The sequence below is a fragment of the Podarcis melisellensis genome (assembly GCF_964234715.1).
Source record: "Podarcis melisellensis genome assembly, chromosome: 8".
NCBI classification, from domain to species: domain Eukaryota; kingdom Metazoa; phylum Chordata; class Lepidosauria; order Squamata; family Lacertidae; genus Podarcis; species Podarcis melisellensis.
Genome location: NC_138540.1, coordinates 36,816,207 through 36,836,374, shown reverse-complemented (window position 1 = coordinate 36,836,374; position 20,168 = coordinate 36,816,207). Strand labels below are relative to the sequence as shown.

General features: G+C 40.5%; 1 protein-coding gene across 1 annotated transcript; it reads right to left on the bottom strand.

The window, feature by feature from the left end:
• Positions 1-4,136: 4,136 nt before the first annotated feature.
• Positions 4,137-19,929, bottom strand: MLYCD (malonyl-CoA decarboxylase). The gene is made up of 5 exons (XM_081924060.1): positions 19,198-19,929; positions 10,676-10,788; positions 10,357-10,513; positions 9,002-9,151; positions 4,137-4,715 (listed from the first exon to the last, which is right to left on the bottom strand). The coding sequence occupies exons 1-5, from the start codon at positions 19,789-19,791 to the stop codon at positions 4,182-4,184; spliced, it is 1,548 nt and encodes a 515-aa protein (XP_081780186.1). The 5' UTR covers positions 19,792-19,929; the 3' UTR covers positions 4,137-4,181.
• Positions 19,930-20,168: the final 239 nt, after the last annotated feature.

Genomic DNA, 20,168 nt, shown 5'->3' with positions numbered 1-20,168 from the left:
TATCGAAGGGAACAGATACACATGCTGGCTAAGTAGCTATTCCTACCCCTGTCCATTGATGAAGGAATTACATGAAGGAATTACACTGTTGTGCTCTCTTGATAATAGTTTGTGACAGAAAAATGAAAAGAAAGTTATCTGCGGCCCCCTTCCTTCAAATGATTCGTACTGTAGTATTGTTTACCACTTATTTCCTTTTGTCAAAAAGGCAACTATATTGAGGCTCTACAATTTTATTCAAGTCAAGAGGCAGGCATTCAGACAACTAAGTTCTTTAACTGGTCAACAGCCCTAAGTATTAGAAGCTTCAGATCTTCCATTGCTTCTGATCAAGGAGTTTAAAAACAAGTCCACTCTTCCTTTGTTGATGTGTCCTGAGATTTGCATATTAAGTGAATATATAGAATTGGCAAAATTAACTTCAATTATAAGATATCAATCATATCAAAAGTTAAGAATGGAGTGGAAGTATTTCAAAGATTATATGTCAAAATATTGTTCTAAAAATGACATGCTAATAGGCTTAGAATAAAAAAATGTACACAATAACAAAACCAATAAAGGAAAAATCAGAATTTAACAATAATAATTTATTATAGAATACAAGGGGAAAAGGTATAAAGAAATATAAAGAAGTTGAATTGCTGTGGAGGAAAGTAGAGGGTGAGTGGTGGGTTTTATAATTAAGTGTATAATTATGTAGCTGTTGTAATTTACATATTATATTTTATGTGAGGGAATCATTGGGAATTTTGGTTATTATGTATATATGTTAAGTTTCAATAAAGATCTTTGAATGCTAAAAAAAAAAGAGTTTAATAACAAGGATGGGGGGAGGGAGAGCTACAGTTCTGTTCCAAAACTCTGCATTATTTTCTTTTTATCCAGTGGCTGAGAGACAAGACTTTCAGGTGCTGACAAAGTGCTATGTTGGCACTTAAAATACTGTCTTCTGGCATAGCCTTCAAGATTACTCTCCAAGTTGAGCAAAGGGACTCACTTAATTTCCCTTTAACAATTCTCCCCAGATACACTTTCATTCTCCATCAGGAGCTGCTGGTAAGGTTTTTAACTGGTATCTGGATAGTTTCTTTTGATTTGTTGGTGGAATGCTGCATGCCTGCTAGCTATGTGACATAGCTCTGGATTGCAATTATGTACTGTTGGAGGAAAAGAAAGATGGTTTATAGCAAAGGTTCCCTGCCACTGTCAGGCCAGATGATGGGTAAAACTGACTTTGTGCTATGGGTGATATATACAGAATGCAAACTCTTTGAGTGAGCCAGCATGGTGTAGTGGTGGACTCGTAATCTGGTGAACCGGGTTCACTTCCCTGCTCCTCCACATGCAGCTGCTGGTTGACCTTGGGCTAGTCACACTTCTCTGAAGTCTCACAGCCTCACTCACCTCACAGAGTGTTTGTTGTGGGGGAGGAAGGGAAAGGAAATTATTAGATGCTTTTAGAGTCCTTAAGGGGAGTGAAAGGCGGGATATCAAGTCCAAACTCCTCCTCCTCTTCTTCTTATCATTCCATTGAGATGCTCACTAGAAGGTTCTTAAGAGCAGCTGTTTTTATCAACACACACAAGAATGAGGCAACTGACCTAGAATATATACCAATATCCAACTCAATTCTCCAAGTGTGGATTGTTATGCAACCAAAATGCCATTATCCATGCATAGGAGGTAGGCGTCAGAAGACTTGGGGAAGCGCAAGGTTCAAAGAAGGACAAAAAATATTTAAGGAAAAGGAAGAAAAAAGATTTAAGGGGAGGAGCCTACAAAATACATCAGTTAATCCTGAACATTCTCAGTAGGCATGTCATTATGACTTAATTGAAGTGGTGAATAGAAAGAGCAGGGAGACAAGCAGAATAGAAAAGAGCAGAGCCCTGAAGAGCAGCACTCCACAAGGAGACTTTTTCCTCCCAGGTTGTATTTGTATTCTCTTAGAGCAGGGGGCTAAAACGTTCCCAATCAACACAGTCAGTGATCAGGGATGGTGGGAGTTGCCATCTGAAGGGCCACAGGTTAGCCACTTGCCTTGGAGATTCATTCAGCAGGCATTTATCTATTGTGGCATGTCAATGATAATGGATGTTAAGGTCAAACTGCTCAGAGACTGGAAGACCTCATTGACCTTCTCCCCAAATAAAGCAAAGGGGATAAAGGGGTTGAAACTGTTATCAGCGACAAGCAGCAACTGGCCCAAGTTGAAGTTCTGGTGTGATTGCCAAAAATAACTTGGGGGGGGGGGGAGTTTGCCCAAGGTGTTGTAACTAGATGAGCCTTGGGGATCGCCACCAACTTTATGAACATGTGTGTCCTGTGGTTTGGACCTAGAACTCACTAGTGGGGTAAAATCAGTCTGAACAGTTTTTTGTCACTAAGAACTAAGAACATACTAACTACTCAAAGTCAATTTCAACAAGAGAACAATGAACAAAAAGTGCAGACCAGAAAGCGAGAAAGCACACCTAGCAAAGAAGAGAAGGATCTGTGCATATATGCATAAAGCCATGGCAACTACCGTTTAATGAACTATGAGTTTTGTGTGTCCGCCCCTCCCCCAACATCAAACTATAGCATTTTTCTCCAAAGTCTGGTTTGCTTCATAGCTATTCTTGCCTCATTCTTTCATAGCCTGGCAAGTGTTTGGTGTGGCTAGCAAACCATAGTTAAGGGTGTTGTTTTCATTCACAGCACCAAGCTTGGGTTAAAACAAACTGTTTGTGAGCCAACAATAAAACTTGGCTTCAGATGATCAAACTAAACATGGTTTAAAAAGCCATAGTTCAATACACAGTAAGCTCAGCATTATGCGTGTAAACCAGGCCTTTGTGCGTCTAAAGTGAGTGAGAAGGCAGTGGCTTGAAAAGTGAAGGTAAGGGTGACTGCCCAGAACTGAGGAAAGTGCACACCTAAGCACAAGGCATGTGTGCACCATTAAAAAGACTGCAGTAAAGCAAGGGTGTCTGAGGCCTGGATGTCATGGGAAATATGGAGGCCCAGCATGACCTGATAAATCATTCAGATCAGGCAGAATTTCAGAAGCTGGTTTGTATGCCAACTAAATCAAAGGCCACACATTTCCAAATATAACATGCCCATTTTAAAATGAAAGCTTCATGTTCTGAGACACAGATTCCAGGCTCTCCCTTTCTCCATCACCTTCATGTCTTCTAAACTGCAGGGTAGCGAGGATCCGTACAACAGAATCAACTTCTGTTAAAGACTTAGCTAAAGTAGCTGCACCACATGAAAAACAGAGAGGGCTTGTTTTCATGGCAAAATCTTATTTTAATGTAGAACATTTCAGATTAATAAATAAATAATTCTGCAAGTTAAAAAATATCATTTATATTCAAAACAAGTCTGTAAACGTCATAAAACACATTACAACTTACTTTTCTCTCTTCAATATTCGAACTCTTGATTTCACTTCTGAAATCATAACTAGTTACTGCAAAGCTGCAGACACTTCATTCCATATACTTGTTATCTGGAGAGCACTTGAGTAGATGAGCCAAAATACACAAACAAACAAACAAACACCCACACCAAGGTGTTTCCACGCTCCGACCTAGCAAAGCTATAACGCAAGTGGTGGCATTCTGTGCCATGCCAACATGCTTGGCCTGATCAAAGAGTTTAGCATAGAACAGAAGGGAAGGGTGTGTAAAACAAACATCTTATTGGAGTAGTGCTATGAGATGCTGTTTTGTTTGTGCACTTGGACAAAAAGTCTTTCCTTACTTGTCCCTTTTATCTAGTAACTCTGGTATTGATCTCCCTCTCCCTTTAATGTGTCAGAGCACTCAGGTGTTCAGCGACTCTTTTGAAGATGTGGATTAAACAAGGCTATTGATTTGGTGAGCAAGGCAAGGGACAACACACAGTTCATAGGAGTCACCACTGGCTTGCCATTTCACTAAGTATAGTTTACCCAGCTCTTTCAGTTTGCAGGAAGTATCATCCAGAACATAAATGTGCTCTTCCTCTCTGGCAAAGCATGTCAATGCAACAAGAATGGCCTGGCAGTTCAATACTGAATCTTTGATGAGATTAGGGACAGTGTCTGCTGGTTTTATCAGCAACATTCCCTCTTTTTATATACAAACACCACATGACTCTCATTTAATTAAACAGGCATTTGTTGTTTTTTAAGCTGCCTCATTTATTTAAAGTTTGCTGTTCTGTTGAAACTGATTTACTAAGGATAGAACCTGCTCTGAGGCTTTAATCTGTTTAGTTCCAAGATATGCAGCACTGTTACTCATAGTGTCCTCCAAAAAATAGCGATAGTTGACCATCATTCCGCAAGAGGCAGTGATGCCACGGGGGCTTGTGTCGGCCATCCAGTTCAAACGCCATAACACTGCACCGTTCTGAAGATGGAAGTTTGCCACAGGGTTAAGGGCATAGCCACGGTGCTTCTCTCCATACAGATACCAGGCACACAGTCTCATAAGTGGCTGCTGTAAAGCTCGGACCAGTCTTTCCGACCTCACCCATTCATTGTTTGCTAAGAGGCGCTTTAGAATTTCAACAGCAGGATCTCCTGTGATCTCAGATATTTCTTGATATTCAGGATCTGTGAAAGGATCACATCTGCCTGTCTCCTTGGACTGTGAAGAAAGAAGGCCCAGGAACCATTTGGTGAATCCCGGAATGGGAGACAGAGTAGAGAAGGCTTTGATCTGAGGAAATTCCACCTGCAGTTTTTCAGTTTATAAAGGAAAGCAATCTATTATTATTATTATTATTATTATTATTATTATTATTATTATTATCTCAGTAGGATAATAGCAATAACACATACTATGTTTTCCCAGAAACTGGCCAAATCAATTCTTAGAATCAGCAAAGGAAACAGACCAGATCTCCTTCATAAATGAGCAGAATGGGACCTTAGGTCAAGAGCATGCTGGTTATGCGAGTTTAATATCCTTTTAGAACCATTTCAGAACACAGTTGGAAAACATACCTACCGAGGTGGGAAAACATTTAAGATACAAATCCCTCATCTCTCATTTCTGTCTAATGAAATAAATATCCTCTGCCCAACATATCAAGTTCTCAAGATCCCAAGACTGAGGTAGTAAATTAAGCTCCCAGCAGGGTAGTTTCCATACTATAAAGGCTTGATCAGCCATTCTCTAACAACTATTAGATGCCGCTCCAAGTATGTGAGATAAGCAACCACTTCTCTTGAAAAACTCAGATGATGCCAAACTGCTTGGTGAACAAAAATATTTATCTTATCCACAGTTTAAATCTGTTTAGCAACAGGACAGCTACAACAGTACACCCCCAAACACACCATCCTCTGCAGAGAAAGAATGTCTCCATTCATCAGACTAAGATTAACTGTGGGGAATTCAGAGTAGCAGTCACCCTGGAAAGGAATCTTCAATTTGAGGGAACAGCAGCAATATGCCTCCCTCTCCTCTGTCTATCTCACACAAAATAAGAGTTAAACAAACAAACTCTGAGTTTAACATATACCAAGTGACTGGTAGTAAGAGATAGGAGTTAAGAGACTTGAAGCCATCTTTTAGAATAAAGAGTCTGGACAAGGAAGTAAGGCATTCTTATTTCCATAATAACAAAGCTTGTAGCTAAAAATTCAGGTGCCCCTAACCTGAACAGAGTATTTATTTGAACAGCATAGTCCACACGGGTGAAATGGGAAAGCTCTGGATCAACTGTACAATTCTATGATTCTAGTACTGTAAGAGCACAGTTGGGTCAGACCAGTTCAGCACTTTGCCTCCACAGTGGCTATAGGAAGCCCACAAGCAGGATGTAAGTGCAACAGAACTCTCTTGTATGTAGAACTTGATGTGTTTTTTAATAGCATTTCTTTTGTTTACAAACAAAAAAGAGTAAACCTCAGCATAATTTATTAAGGCAGAATCTATTTGGAATGGGGGGAGGGATAAGAAAAGCAATCATGTGCTTCTTTTATTTTAAGAAATAACAAGACAAATTGGCAAAACGACCTAGTTTTTGTAGTATCTCATATCTGATGAATGGCTGAGTTTAGAAGCTTATCTTATGTGGCCAGTTCCTGAAGAAAATAATAAATAGATGCAGTAAAGCATGGCCATTTATGCTGCTGCTAAATTGATGTGCTACTTTCCAGGGTTGCTAGTAGAGATCCGTTAATGTTTATTTCCTTGTCAGAAACCCACACTCCATTAAGAAGTAGATGCTGGGTTTATTTTGTTGCTGCTTCTGTAGAAGGTTGCAGATTCCTTTCTATTATCAGTGACTCATCTAAAACAACAATGAACTGCATTAGCCAAGGCAAGGGGGAAAAGAAAGCAATGCCACCATCTTTATCCTGACTATAACAGATTAAAGCAGTCCTTGCCAACAGCCTCACCAGACAGAATAACTCCTCCTTAAAATAAGCTTGGTTTGTTGGTCCTATCTTGCACTTTGCAAAGATTTAACACATATAGTCTTATGACACGCTTACAGCCTAAAATTTATTACAGCATAAGCTTTTATCCGATAGAACCCACTTTATCAGATGCATTGCAAAGTTTTAAAGCTAATTCCTACTGATACCTGGGAAAGGAAACAGAAATCAAAATCTGTGGCCTGCTGTCACACATAAAAATATTTACTAGAATGACTGCACGCTCCCAATCCTGGGCACTGTTTGTGATCTAGTAGCATGACATGTTAATAGGTGATGTTTGCAGCTACCTTTATGAAGAGTGGCAGCTGAGATGCAGTTTCTGAGGCTACAGTGGCATTTACAGACAGAAGTGTCACACTGGGTTAAAGTGAATGGATAAAGGACTGAATATTTTTTACTGGAGAATGGCCTAGTTTTTTTAAAAGTGCAGCATCTTAGGTAACCCTGTTCCTTTTGCAACTTAGATAGATGCCCATTGTGGTTAACCTGGGGCACATCAAAGGCTGCAGGAAAATGATTAAATATTTCATATTGATCATATATCTAAAGACTGTTTACGTGCTGCAAATTAACCACAAGAAGCTGTGTGCAAAGGAACACATTTCCTTTTTCTGTACTTACTTTCCTCAAGCTTTCTACAAAAGAACTTGCCTAGCGAGTTTTCTTTTTTCTAACATTACATTTTCAAAAAACTTAGGCTGTGGTTTTGTGTAAAGTGTTAAACTTTCAAGTTACATTGATTATTTTCTGCTGTCTAAGAAAGCTTGTGTGGGTTTCCTGCCATGTACCCACATATGCAGATATCAAATAAAGGGATGAGCTGCCTTAGGAAACAAGAGTAACTGAAGAAGGCCAAAGTCCCCATTCCTTGATAAGACACTTGTCCCTTGCTTAGCTCTTACTGAGCTAAAGTAATATCAGTCTATTTGCTGATGCTAAGAGAGCTCTACACAGTTCTACACTGCTTTGTCAGAGTCCCTGCCCAAATACAAAAATTAATTTAGAAAAGTGTTTTGTTGTGATTTGTTTTACACACAATTGTATTTGCACTCATGTCCTTTTAGTGACAGAACTGCCCCAGCTATTCTTATTTCTCCTCTTAAACTAACCCCCAGTTACTGAAGTTCACAAACATCTCAGGGTTCAAATGGTTAAAATTTCCACCATTCCAGTTCAAACTTCAAAGTATGTCACTTCACATTCCGACACAGCCATGATGGCAATAATTTAACATGCTCTTTTTCTTGGGAAATTAAAAGTTACAGAAGCTTGAAATTAAGTGATTTGGAATTAATCAAATAGATGAGAGAAAACAAAGCAAATAATGATATATCTTATTTTCCCTGCATTGTTTATTCCCCAAAGGATATTTCACATCCAGCCATGAGAAATGTATTACAACACATTAGTATCTATGGGAATGAACCCCAGCAAATGGAGCAGTACCAAGTAATTTAGTTTGGTATTTAAATGAGTAGGCTGCACTCTTAAGACAAATTCCGAAGCATCTGCCTTAAACTAAGTTTAAAGCATACAGTGCTCACACAAAAAACCCATGGACTTTAACCCAAGTGAACAATCCCAAACCCACTAGGAGTGGTCATTTCCAGAAACCTAAGTTAACAGATGAGGTGGAAGTATTATAGTAAGATTTTCACATTCATTAGATATGACATAAATGATTCTTTGTGACAGGACACCTTGGTAGCAAGTTAACAAACGTTACTTTATCATAATAAAAATGTTTTCCAGGAGATGATCTTCACAATCCTACCATGTTGGGGCTCTTTCAGAATGCCTCATTTCACACACTTGATGAAGGGAAAGTCACACTCTGGCTCTTCCAATATGTGAATTTGACCTAAGCAGTTTCTGAACACAGGAATCTCATTATCAGGAAATCTGGAAAAGTAGGGTGAACACTACACACTGCTAATTTGTGGCATACTTTTAAGTTTCCTTGCGAATTTCCACAGGGTTCTTTGAGGAGGTGGGCATGGTTTACTCCCAAACAGCCTGGTGGGCCAAACTCTTAAGGTCCAGTGGCTTGTGGTCCCTGGCTTGCATTCCAGAGTGGTTGAGCACATGATTTGCATGCAAGGTTCAATCCCTGGTATTTTTAGGTGAGGCTGCAAAGGATTTCTTCCTGGAACCTTAGAACATTGCTGCTATTCTATGCAGATAATACTGAGCGAGGTGGATCAATGATTTGACTCTGCATAATGAAGTTTCCTGTGTTCCTATACACTGCATTTCAAGTACAAGTGCACCAGAAGAAATGAAGATAGTCACACCTCATGTTACATTTGCTTCATGTTACGTTCTTTCAGGTTACATCCCGCGGCGACCCAGAAGTACCAGAAAGGGTTACTTTCGGGTTTCCCCGCTCGCGAATGCGCACAAGAGCCAAATCGCGCCGCACATCTGTGCAGATACGGTGCTTCAGGTTGCGCTCTTTTCATGTTGCGAATGGACCTCCAGAACGCATCCCGTTCGCGACCAGAGGTACCACTGTAAATACAAATTTGATTCTAGTGCTATTACCAAATGGCAATTTTTTACACATACCTGCAGTTCCTTAACAACTCGCTTGATGAGGTACGTCCCCAGCTCCACACCCTGCAGGCCCTGCTGAGTCAAACTGATTGAATAGAAAATTGCAGTGGTGATTTTGTTCAGATCCTCAACTTCTAAGGGGGGAATCTCCTTCACTATGGCCTAGAGAAAAATTAACCATAAGTAACATTAGTAACTGCAATCACCATCAAAATTCAACAATTTCACATTCTATAACCCACTGAATCCTACATAAGCCAAAATCCTGTGACCCAAAATACTTGCTTTGCATACTCAGCTGTCATGTTGAGAGTTTAACAAGCAGCTCATGGTGCAGCATTAGGGCTTGATAATAGGAAAACACAAGATGTCGGTGCTCAACTGGGCATGAGCAAGCCCTTCTGTTTGCCTAAAGAAAGTCTCAGGACAGTGGCCAAAGTTTGCTTAAGTCTCCTATTTTCATCAACAGAGTGTAATATTGCTGTGAAGAATGAGCAGTAGCCTAATGCCTAACTCTTTACAGGGCTAAAATGACAACTATTTAATTCTCTGCTACACTGGCTGAATTTGAACATCACATCAAACTACTGCTTGCACTAACCATAGTTCAGAGCTGCTTGTTTGTTTGTGTTTTGCTACTACTCAGCCCTCTCAACCTTGTGTTCAAGCGGCTTCCAGAAGGCAGAGCAACAGCCTCAACTATGGTTTGTCAATTCAGACTTCATACACTGTTCTGAAACCCAACAGGACAAAGAGAAGTATATAAAATGCTTTAACAAATAAACCTCAATTCAAATCTGTTTGCAAATCTACTAATTCTGGTTCAGACGATCTGGACACCACATGTAACTATGAATCTTCCTTAATTCTAGTTACTATCTCTATGGACAGTTCCAAGAAATTTCACAAGAAAATCTTACTTCTAAAGATAACATGCATAAAAGCACTTGCTGCTCTGTTTGACGACTTTCAAAAATATTAGTAAACAAAAGAATAAGAGACATCTAAGAACCAGTATTAAGACAGGCTAATCACTTCCTTAGTCATCAATAGAAAGCAACAACTCACTCTAGGCGACTAAGCATGGAAGCTGCATGAACAATTATTATTAATTATATATTTTTCTTCTTCTTGACCACAAATGATTAACAGAGGTTAATATAGACAAATGAGCTACTTAACATGCTCACAAAAGCACGTTGAAATGTTATATTAAGACATTTGTTTCAATCACAAGTTTTCACTTAGATTATGTTTAGGTACTTTATTTCCAAGGATCTGCTTGGAAGTGTTCCATAGCCACATGCTCAAGGCCTGATGATTAATGTGCAACAAAATTTTTCACAAATTAAGTTGAGCAACTATACCTGGATGCTGCTAGATATCTCGTCTGTAAGTGCAACATGCAGAACAACCAACGGCTCGCCAGGTATTGCACAGTGGGCAAAGTAATAGCACCTTCTGTAAGATCCAACACGGCGTTTCATGTCCATCCAGTTTCTAACAGGATGTACAGCTTCACTACTGGGAAAAAAAATAACAATTACATTTTAACACAGAGAGAAGACACTCACAAGGCTCTGCTCTCTCCCCTAGATTTATTTTGTCATGCAACCTTGAATCTGCATGTGCACATGACTTCCTGAACTTTTAAAAAAGAAGACACCAGCAATTCTTGGCACTTACTCGCTAATCTTTTGAAGAATCTCACAAGGCGACTGCCATGTAACTCGCTCTAAATTTAGGAATCCTGTGGAAAACCATTCTGACAGCATGTTCTTTAACACTCCATTCATTTCCTAAAAATAAGAGGGGGGAAACCATTTTATCAATTCAACAGTAGAAGCAACATAGCAACATTGTTTCATGACAACCAAGAGGATTGCTTACAGCACTAAACTATTGGCATCTATTCAAAATGAAACCCCCACTGAGTTCAATGAGATTTGCTCCCAGGTAAATGCCTACAGGACTAGAGTCTTAGTCTTCCATTATATTCAATATAAATTATAATGACTAGTCTTCACCCAAATAAGTATTATTTCATTATTATGTTGAAGCATTTCTATGCAGAAAAGAGATCAGTAAAGTCACACGTCAATATTTTTAAAATCCAACAACAATAACCAACAGATTTTTAAAGTAACAGATTAAAGGGGGCCAAAGCTCAAGATTTAATAACAGAGAGGTCTTTGCCTGGTGCCTGAAATTGTGGGTGCCATGCAAGCTTTATTGGAAGCTGGGGGGGGGTTCCCATAAATTGAGTGTTACAATTGAGCAGGTCCTTTCTCTGGTCACTACCCACCTCACCTCAGCTGACAGGAACACTGCTTGCATGTTTTGGCAATCACTTTTTTTCAACTGAATTAAATTGAATGGTCTTTCACAGCCTACTCTATATATACTTCCTGGAGAATTCTGCCATAAGGACATGACAGAAGAAATATAATTAAATGTGATGCAATCACCAGCTTATGTGTTAACTTTAGATAACAGCCTTTCCAAAAACAGAAAAAGGAGGCAAGGAGTTATATATATATTTAATTAAAAAAAAAAACATTTTTATTTATGTATGTATAAATAAAGCAAGAAGCTATGTTTGATCCCTGCAGTAGTATTTCTCAAGTGCAGCTTAGGTAACCTGTCTGCTAGCCCATCCTAGCCAAGGGCCAATAATGAGCTCTGCTGTACTGTTTAAGGCCAATGCATGGAGGATCAGGCAAAACTATGCCTCCTACTACCACACATTTGTGGACTAGGAGGTTGGTGAAAGGAGATGAAGATACCCTGCAGCTGTGGCCCTGTTCACACTGATGAAATCATGTCAAACCGTGAGGGACCTTGAAAGACATCGTTGAAAGTCCTCTGGCATAGTAAGATGTTTTTCAACTGGTGTGCAGAATGTAAACTGAATAAAACATTTAAAAACCCATACAAAAGTGTCTGTTTATAGAAATAAAGGCACCCACCAATGAACAGTGTAGTAAGTGACAGCTGCCACAAGTTATCACCCCTTGCAATGTCAGCTGGAGCATCATTGCTCCAAAGGGACATCCGCTGCTGAGGGTTTAGCATCAAGGCAACTCAACCTCTTGGGAAGCATAGTAAAAAAAGCTCTCCTGCCTGTCTTGGTACTTGAATTTGCTGCAATTTATGGCTAGACTCAGAATGACCTTGGGAGCATTTTCTAGTGCAGTCAGTTACTGGCTTTCCAAAGAATCCCCTAGAGTTTCATTCCCAACACTGCATTGTTGTATGAAGTATATGCTTAAAAACAAGTTTACTGGGGATGGGGTGGGGGGACAGACTAAGTAATTTTAAAATAAACACAAAATAGTGGAGACTGACCTGAGGCTTGTAATGAATAGAGAACAGCTAACAATCCTTCTTGAAATATTCTACAGCTAGCAATTCCTTCTTTTTTGAATGGTAATATTGCTATAATACAGAGCAAATGTTTAACATTCTCTGAAACCATGTATGAGGGTGTATTTGTTAAGTGTCTGCAAATTGTTGAAGGGGGTAATCCATAAAAATACTGTTTAGATTCCCCTGCCACAGACCTCAGTTTAAGCAAATAAATATAGTGGGACATTTTACAGAAAATAACAATTCAACCAGCAGGAGACATTAGGGTGATGAGGTAGTTTGCTGCTACAAAATACTCAGGACATCCTCACCTACCTGATGATTTATTGAAAAATGCACAGCACAGTTTCATGAACTGAGATCTCAGAACAATCTTAGCAAAGCACAGACATCTGCCATAATGCTCTTACAAGAATAAAAAATGAAGTACTTAAAGGAATACATCAGAGAGTTTTCACTTGACCAAGGTAATTACTTCCAAAACTCCAAAATGAAAGCTTTTCTATCAAAAACAACAGATTATCCTTTTATACACTATATTCGCTACTGGATTAGTATACTAGCTCTGAGTAGTATACACCATAGACATACTTCATTCTACAGTAATCCATCGATGGCATTAAGTTAAATTAATTATTGTCTCCCGAAAGACACCAGAGCAGCAAAAGTCAATCTTATATCCTAGCTCTAAACGCTTCATTCACAGATACACACATTTTGTTTAAACTTAAATTAACTACTCTGTTCTACATTAAAATAGATAGGGGTACCTCGGGTTAAGAAGTTAATTCGTACCGGAAGTCCATTCTTAATCTGAAATTGTTCTTAACTGAGGTACCACTTTAGCTAATGGGGCCTCCCGCTGCCGCCGTCGTGCAATTTCTGTTCTCATCCTGAAGCAAAGTTCTTAACCCGAGGTACTACTTCCGGGTTAGCGGAGTCTGTAACCTGAAGTGTTTGTAACCCGAGGTACCACTGTACTTCCTTTAATTATGTCTGTTAACTCTCTCTTTTCAGAATTGGCAATTGGTGCTTTCCTTTCTGTATGCAAATTATGTTCTGAGTGTCATAAATATCACATAAATTTAACATCACAGTCCCAATGGTGGTGCCCTCAGAATCCTATCAGAGCATCCACCGAGCTTTTTAATTACATCCAGGCCAAATTACAAATTATAATGGCAACAGTCAAATTTCTGCTTCATTTCCCTCCCCCTCCCCCAAATTGTTTGCTTTGCCCTCCTACCATTCTGATTGGCCAGAAGACTTGAAAAAGAGGAGAGATAATAGTTATATCTGTTGGGGGTAGTCAGTTAGAACTGTTCTTTCTCCTAATTGGCTGCCATCAGCAAAGAAAACAGTTCCAATCGGAAGCCACCAGAAACAGGACACATTGATGCCAAAGAGAAGAAGTACAATGTAGCAGCTGTGCCTCAGTGCAGGGCAGATAGCTAAAGGGGGAAAGGAAGAGCATCTAGGAGCAAGAGAGTCCATGTATGCATAGCTGACTGTGGAGAAAGAAACAGATGAGAAAGGATAAGTTGGTTGGCAAAGGGAGAATTTGCTTTTTGTAAAACAGCTGTTTTGTCTGGGAAAGGGAGAGAAAGAAATGCATTTTGTGAGATGGGTGTATTGCATGGGAGAGAGAAGCCACATCAGTCACTTTGTGAGGGAGCCCACTATGCTCTCTCATAATTCCAAATGTGCCCACAAGCTCAAAAGGCCTGTGGATTCCTATTCTAATCCAATAGAAGTGTTCTCTTTGCCTTGCAATCGAAAAGTCAAGGCTACAATCCCCAAAATATTCCACAGAAAGCAGAAAAGCTTCAGCAGCATGTCTGCTGTAGATAAAACAAACTCATTATGATCAGGAAGAACCTATTACAGTTCTGAGTCTACTAACTCCAAATCAGTAAGAGAAACTGAAAACCTAATGCCTCCAGAATTAACATTCTTGTCCTTTGCAAGAAGTCTAGCTCAGATGGCAAGACATGAATCCAGATAGAATTTCTACAGCATCACATATGAAGCAGGAAATTATTGTTCTTTCCAAAAACCTAAGAAACATATTTAATGAGTATGAATGAGTATGGTCAATGCATTTCTTATATAAGCTCATTATTGGGGAAGAAAGTCTGAAATAATTTTTGCTTTATGCTGCTTCTACTTCCCAATACACAATTTAATATATTCTGGGTTACCTAATCCTGGACCAACGCAAGTGATTCTTGCGCAGTCATATGCAGACAGCCTTCTGCTTATGAGGATGATTTTTCTAATGTGCGACAATATAATATCATTAGAAGCTTCATTAGAACAAAAGGGTAGCCCTCCTTCCCAATTTAAGTTGGGGATGATGGGGTAATGAAGAAACAATCAGTTGTGAACCATTGACTTAATGCATAAAAATTAAACCAGTTCTTCTAACCTCCATTAAGAAAAACTCAGAATATTGTAATGCAGGTTGTCATTAATTTTAGTTACTTGGAGTTAACTACCTTTTCTCTAAATTAACGTTTGAAGACTACTAGTGAAGTTGCAGTTGTGGATCTGGATGTTCCTGTGGTAAAGGGAGATAATAGCAGCAGAACTGAGAGTACATGCAAACTTCTATATTTGGTGCAGGGCTGCTTGCTTCTGTTATATTTCTGTATTTTGGATCTACTAGTGGCAATATGGTCTCCATATGTTTTGTGCTGCTTTAAAATGTTGATTTTTATTGTAGTTTCTGTGTTTGTTTCTGATGTTTTTATTATGTAAACCACTCTGTGATGTCTTTGAAATATCGAGCAGTATATAAATCACCTAAATAAATAAATGTCAGCTTCTATAATGGATATGTAATAGCACACAAGGGTTGCCATGATGCATGTAAACCTAAATGAGCAATTTAAAAAATCAGAATTTCAAGCTGTTAGCTCCTTGCAAAGGGCACTTTGAAAGTTATTGTCCTCATTGAAATATAAATAACAGCAAAATCTCCTCTTGACTGTTTGCCTTATTTAAATATTGAGCTAGAATTTCTACAATCCCTGTTTCACTTGCAAAGGTCTGACTGCTTAGTCAGATACTGGTGTCAAGACCATTTTTAGAAACAATATTATTGTGCTGTCCACATGGTTTACTATTGTTTCGACTACGGAGATGTGTAAAACTTTATAGGCGATGAGACTTAAAGAGGAGCTCTGGGGCACATCATGCCTTGAAAGAAAAGCAAAATCTCCTTGGCGCTTAAAAATAGATGGTCTTCCGTGCTACCAAAGGACATTTTTTATACTCTCAGGGAAATTCTTTTTACCATAAAATGTACAGTTGAACTTTTGCTGGTAGATATGCCTGAATAGAAGCGCTGTACCTAGGTCACAAGAATCTATCATCTTCCACAAATTCAGCAGGAAGACATTTACTGTTTCTTAGCAACTAGTCACTAAGGAGTAGAGTCATTTTCTCTGGGCCATTGCTCTTGATCCTGGTGACTGTTTAACCTTAGAATACTATCCTTGAATACAAATCTATCCATATTTTGAGGGATGTGCATTCTCTCTCGATATAAACTCCACTATTCATTGTTCACATAATGCAACATTCAACATTTCTACTTATATGCTCCAAGCTATAGGAACAGGCTACAGTTCTACTGCTGCCGAGGACAATTTGTTCATCATGAGTAGTAGGGCTCCAATGACCTCAGCCTCGGTCACACTAGCAAGACCAGCAAGATGAGGACTACAAATCAGGTCTAAAAACATATAATTCATTCATATTCCAACAGCACTTGTATCTTGATGACCAAACAATCTTATTTATGACTGCAATATACTCAGTCATGCATTGGATAGAAGTAATGCCATTAAGGGAGAGAATAAATAAATGCTGTGAACGTGTGGAAACTATTGCTGGTGATGGCCTCATCCTACAAGATGCTGTAGCAGCTCCTGGGATTATGTATGAAAATTGCAGAACTCACAATAGGCCACCTCAGCAGTCACTGACTCTACTACACCAGTATTTGTTGCCCTGCCCTGGCTGCAGCATACTAATGCGGCACAAGAGGACTCACTTGATCAGTGCTTGGGCATGTAAGAAGCTCAACAAGATATGTTAAAACGTCATTTGATGGCTCAAAAGCAGGATCTTCAACAAGGATTAACTGTTCTCCTGACACATGTGGCAGAACTGCTACTCTACAGGAAGCTATTTAGACTGAAGTTACTAAAGCAGGTTTATAGGATAAGGCTTCTGGAGCTTCCAATTTGCAGTGCTGAATTAACCAGATATAAAACCCCATATAACAGTTTGTCATTTTAAAATGAGGTTTTGGGAACATTCTGTTTGCTCCTGCTAAACTGTATCTATGTGGATGGGGGGAAATATTTAACCGCTGATGCTTCCATCTTTTAGAAAGGCTACTAGTTAGCTGAGAGGAGCTGCAGCCAAAAAATTTAGGTCCAGGAAAAGGGTACCAATATCTGGGCAGAAGCAGCAAGCTTCTAGAAAGCATCAGCATCTGTACAATAATGGAACTAAACAGTAGTGTTATTCAATGTCTCTGTCCAGGGGGCTGGGGATCAGCATTTGCTGCCAGCCTACCACTGCCAAAGGATACTGCTGAAACAAACCAGTGAAGAAGGATGAAGGACTTGTGTTCTGACCATTATTCCTACACTCTGAACTAGATATGTAATACTTGTAATTATAAACAGCTTGTTTCTTACAAGTATGAGCTGTACAATATGCAGCAGAATCTTTAAAAATATAGACACTGGTCCAGGTGTATGAAGTGGCATGTATAAAAAGTATTACAAAAACATTTTTTCTCAACAGACTCTCTGGTCAAACTTCTTAAAATCTAGAGTATATGTCGTGTATCTTGCCTAATATCAAGGCTAGTGCAGAAATAGTTGAATTGCACCTCTTTCGTTTCATTCAGCATTCGTTGCCAAGGCCAACCATATTATTAGCACATCATGTGCTGATCTGAAGCAGCTGAAAACAGAACCCTGGCACTGACACACAAACTTTGCCCTAGTAAGCGTGTTTGCCAGTGCTGTATATGAGTATCAGACATTTTGCACACATAACTGTGTGACCATTCCACACACCCTCCCACATATTGCATGAATGAACCTGCCCCCATTTACCCCATCTCACCCTGGTCTAACATCCCATACATATAAGGAACAAATATGTGTCAAATTTTCACTCTCCTGAATTCTTAAAAAACTTTTCCCTATATGTTGGGAAGGGAGCTTCTGTGGCAGGGAGCCTGCTGTACTCATGTAGTCTCCCCACAAGATAACCCTGATCTTCGGTGCAGGAGTAGGCATTGAGGTAGGACTGAAGAGTTTGGGAAGTGTGAAATAGAACATAGTTTATATTTTGTGGTAGGATAAGTTGTAGTAATAGTCCTCTTCAGGTGTTGAAACCTTATGGGATGAAGGGGACAGTGGGGATGAGCCTTTTGACCCTGATGCTGGCTTCATCAACTTTAACATTTTGGGAAGGGAACTTCTGTCATGGGGAGCCTTCTCTTCACTACCAGCATTTATCTGCATCTATAGAATGCCCCATCAGATCTAGTTAAAAACAACAACACCCAAGCAGAATAAAATGCAATCACATCATGGATTCTAAACTTCACTCAAATGGAGAGCAAAGACTCCCAGGGCAATGAAGTAAAGAGTGGGTCAGATCAAACTAGTAGGCTTCATGACATTTCCAAAGCTTGTCAGGCTCTTCCTGCAGGTCTCACTTCCATACTTTTAACAGCAGCCTGCCACAAAGGGAAACCAGGCGATGTTCTTGGCATGAAGTTCCGGGAAGGTCATCACCTGCTTAATTTCAGTGTATCAGATTGCAGCAGCACAGAAATAGAGCTATAAAAAACTGGGGAATGTGCAATCTAGAAAGATATGCAGATTTGGACTACACTGAGTCTTCAGTCAGAGGAAAAACTGACTGGAGATATAAGCTGTCAATAACACCTCCCTTTGCACCGTTGATTCCTTCACCTCCTACCTCAAAGTTATGCTGTTCAATTGAATACTGTTTTTACCTCTACAGCACTAAAATTTGGGGTTGCCCAAAAAAGTAGCACAGATGAGACAGAGTCCTTCACACAATTTATCATTAACTTATGGCTTTGACACAAGATTATGTTGATGGCTGCTGGTTGAGATGAATTTTAAAAATTAAGACAGCCTTATCAACCTCACAGGGCTGTTGTATACATTCGCCATCCCAATAGCTTAAAGTTCTCTGGCTTATAATAAACAAGTTTATGAAGCAATTTAAATAAAAATAAGAGACATAAGACAACCCCCAAAGTGAAAACACTGAAGAACTATGGGTGCAGGAAAAAAACAGTGATATATGCCTTTTAAATAATAATAATTACGGTAAATTTCAATGAATTTCTGCCTGAAAGGCTGTTTTTAAAGGAGAAGAGTTGGAGCTCGGGGGATGTCTACCTTCCCCATTACTGTACATGCAAACAAACCTCCCTTCAGACCACATATTACTGATATATGTGTATTGCTGTTGTTTTAAATAAAAATAGCTTTAACTTAATCTGTTTAAATTTAATACTGGGAGGCGCCTTGGGTCTTGCACTGGGAGAAAGGCGGGGTGTAAAAAAAGCAATTAATGAATACATTGTAAGCCGCTTACGAGATTTGTAACAGTAGGCGGTACGAAATATGGGCTGCAACCAACTAAGCCTTATTCAAGAGTAAATTAATAGACACGGCGAACTTGCGTCTCTGTGTTTTCCACTGGTCTCCTCTGAGTTACACATACATATTTGAAGGAAAGGGAAGAAAAACCCTCCCGGGGCTCACCCTGACATGCGGCCCTTCGGCCTCCCTGGCCGCCAGGGCTTCGAGCAGGTCCCTGCGGAGCTCCACCAGGAAGCGGAGGCCGCCCTCCTGCCTGCCGAGGTGCTGGAAGAGGCCCCGGTAGCGCGGCGTGAGGTAGTGGCGGAGCCGGTCCTCGGCCTGCAGGAGGGCGCCGGGTTCGTGCTCCCCTTTCTCCCCAGCCGCCTCCTGTTGCTGCTGCTGTTGTTGCTGCAGCAGCCGGGCCACCTTCCCGCTCACTTCGGCCACCCGGCCGTGCTCGACGCCGAAGTCGCGGGCCAGGCGGCTCAGCAGCTCGGCCCTCGGCCTGCCGCTCTCCAGGGCGCGGTAGTAGCGCATGAACTCCGCGCTGCGCTGCTCCAGGGCGGCCCCGGCTGGCGCCGCCACTTTCTCCCGGGTCTCGTAAGGCGGCAGCGGCGGGACCGCGCGGCTCAGAGCTTCCTCCATGGCCGTCGGGCCTGGGAAGGCTGCGGTTGCCATGGCGACGACGCTAGGCCGCGGCCTGCCGGAAGAACGGAGAACGAGGTGGCGGAACAGCTGGTGCTGCGCCGATGCCACGCACGGCCCCGCGCGGCGCATTATAAAGCCCAGCGAACCTTTTCCCTCGTTTGTCGGAATCCCAAATTCGGTATACACTCTGGCAAGTCAATGGGGCTGGAGGCCTTCCTCTTAGCACTCTCAGGGGGCGGAAGAAAAACAAAGAAGGGGATTGGACCACTGAGGTCGCCATGTCTTATCGCGGCCAATAGCAACAGACTAGGGGCGGAGGAAACATGTAAGCCGTCCTAAGTGTGGCGGAACTTGCCGCAGCAAGGAGATCTCTGCCATGTTGAGAGTGGCAAAGGTGGGGCGGGAGCGTGGAACCGCCTAATTCTATCCCTAGCCCTCAACCTCAAAAAGAATATAGATCTAGAAAATACAAGACAATATTCTGAAAGTACAAAAGAGGCTTTCCC

Bases quoted from the DNA above. Each gene is read 5' to 3' on its own strand.
- MLYCD (XM_081924060.1), bottom strand. From the start codon at position 19,791: ATGCGCCGCGCGGGGCCGTGCGTGGCATCGGCGCAGCACCAGCTGTTC. The intron at 10,514-10,675 runs GTAAGTGCCAAG...TTTTTTTCCCAG, and splicing joins ATTCTTCAAAAGATTAGCGA to TAGTGAAGCTGTACATCCTG. The intron at 4,716-9,001 runs GTATGTGTAAAA...GAAAAACTGCAG, and splicing joins GAGTTGTTAAGGAACTGCAG to GTGGAATTTCCTCAGATCAA.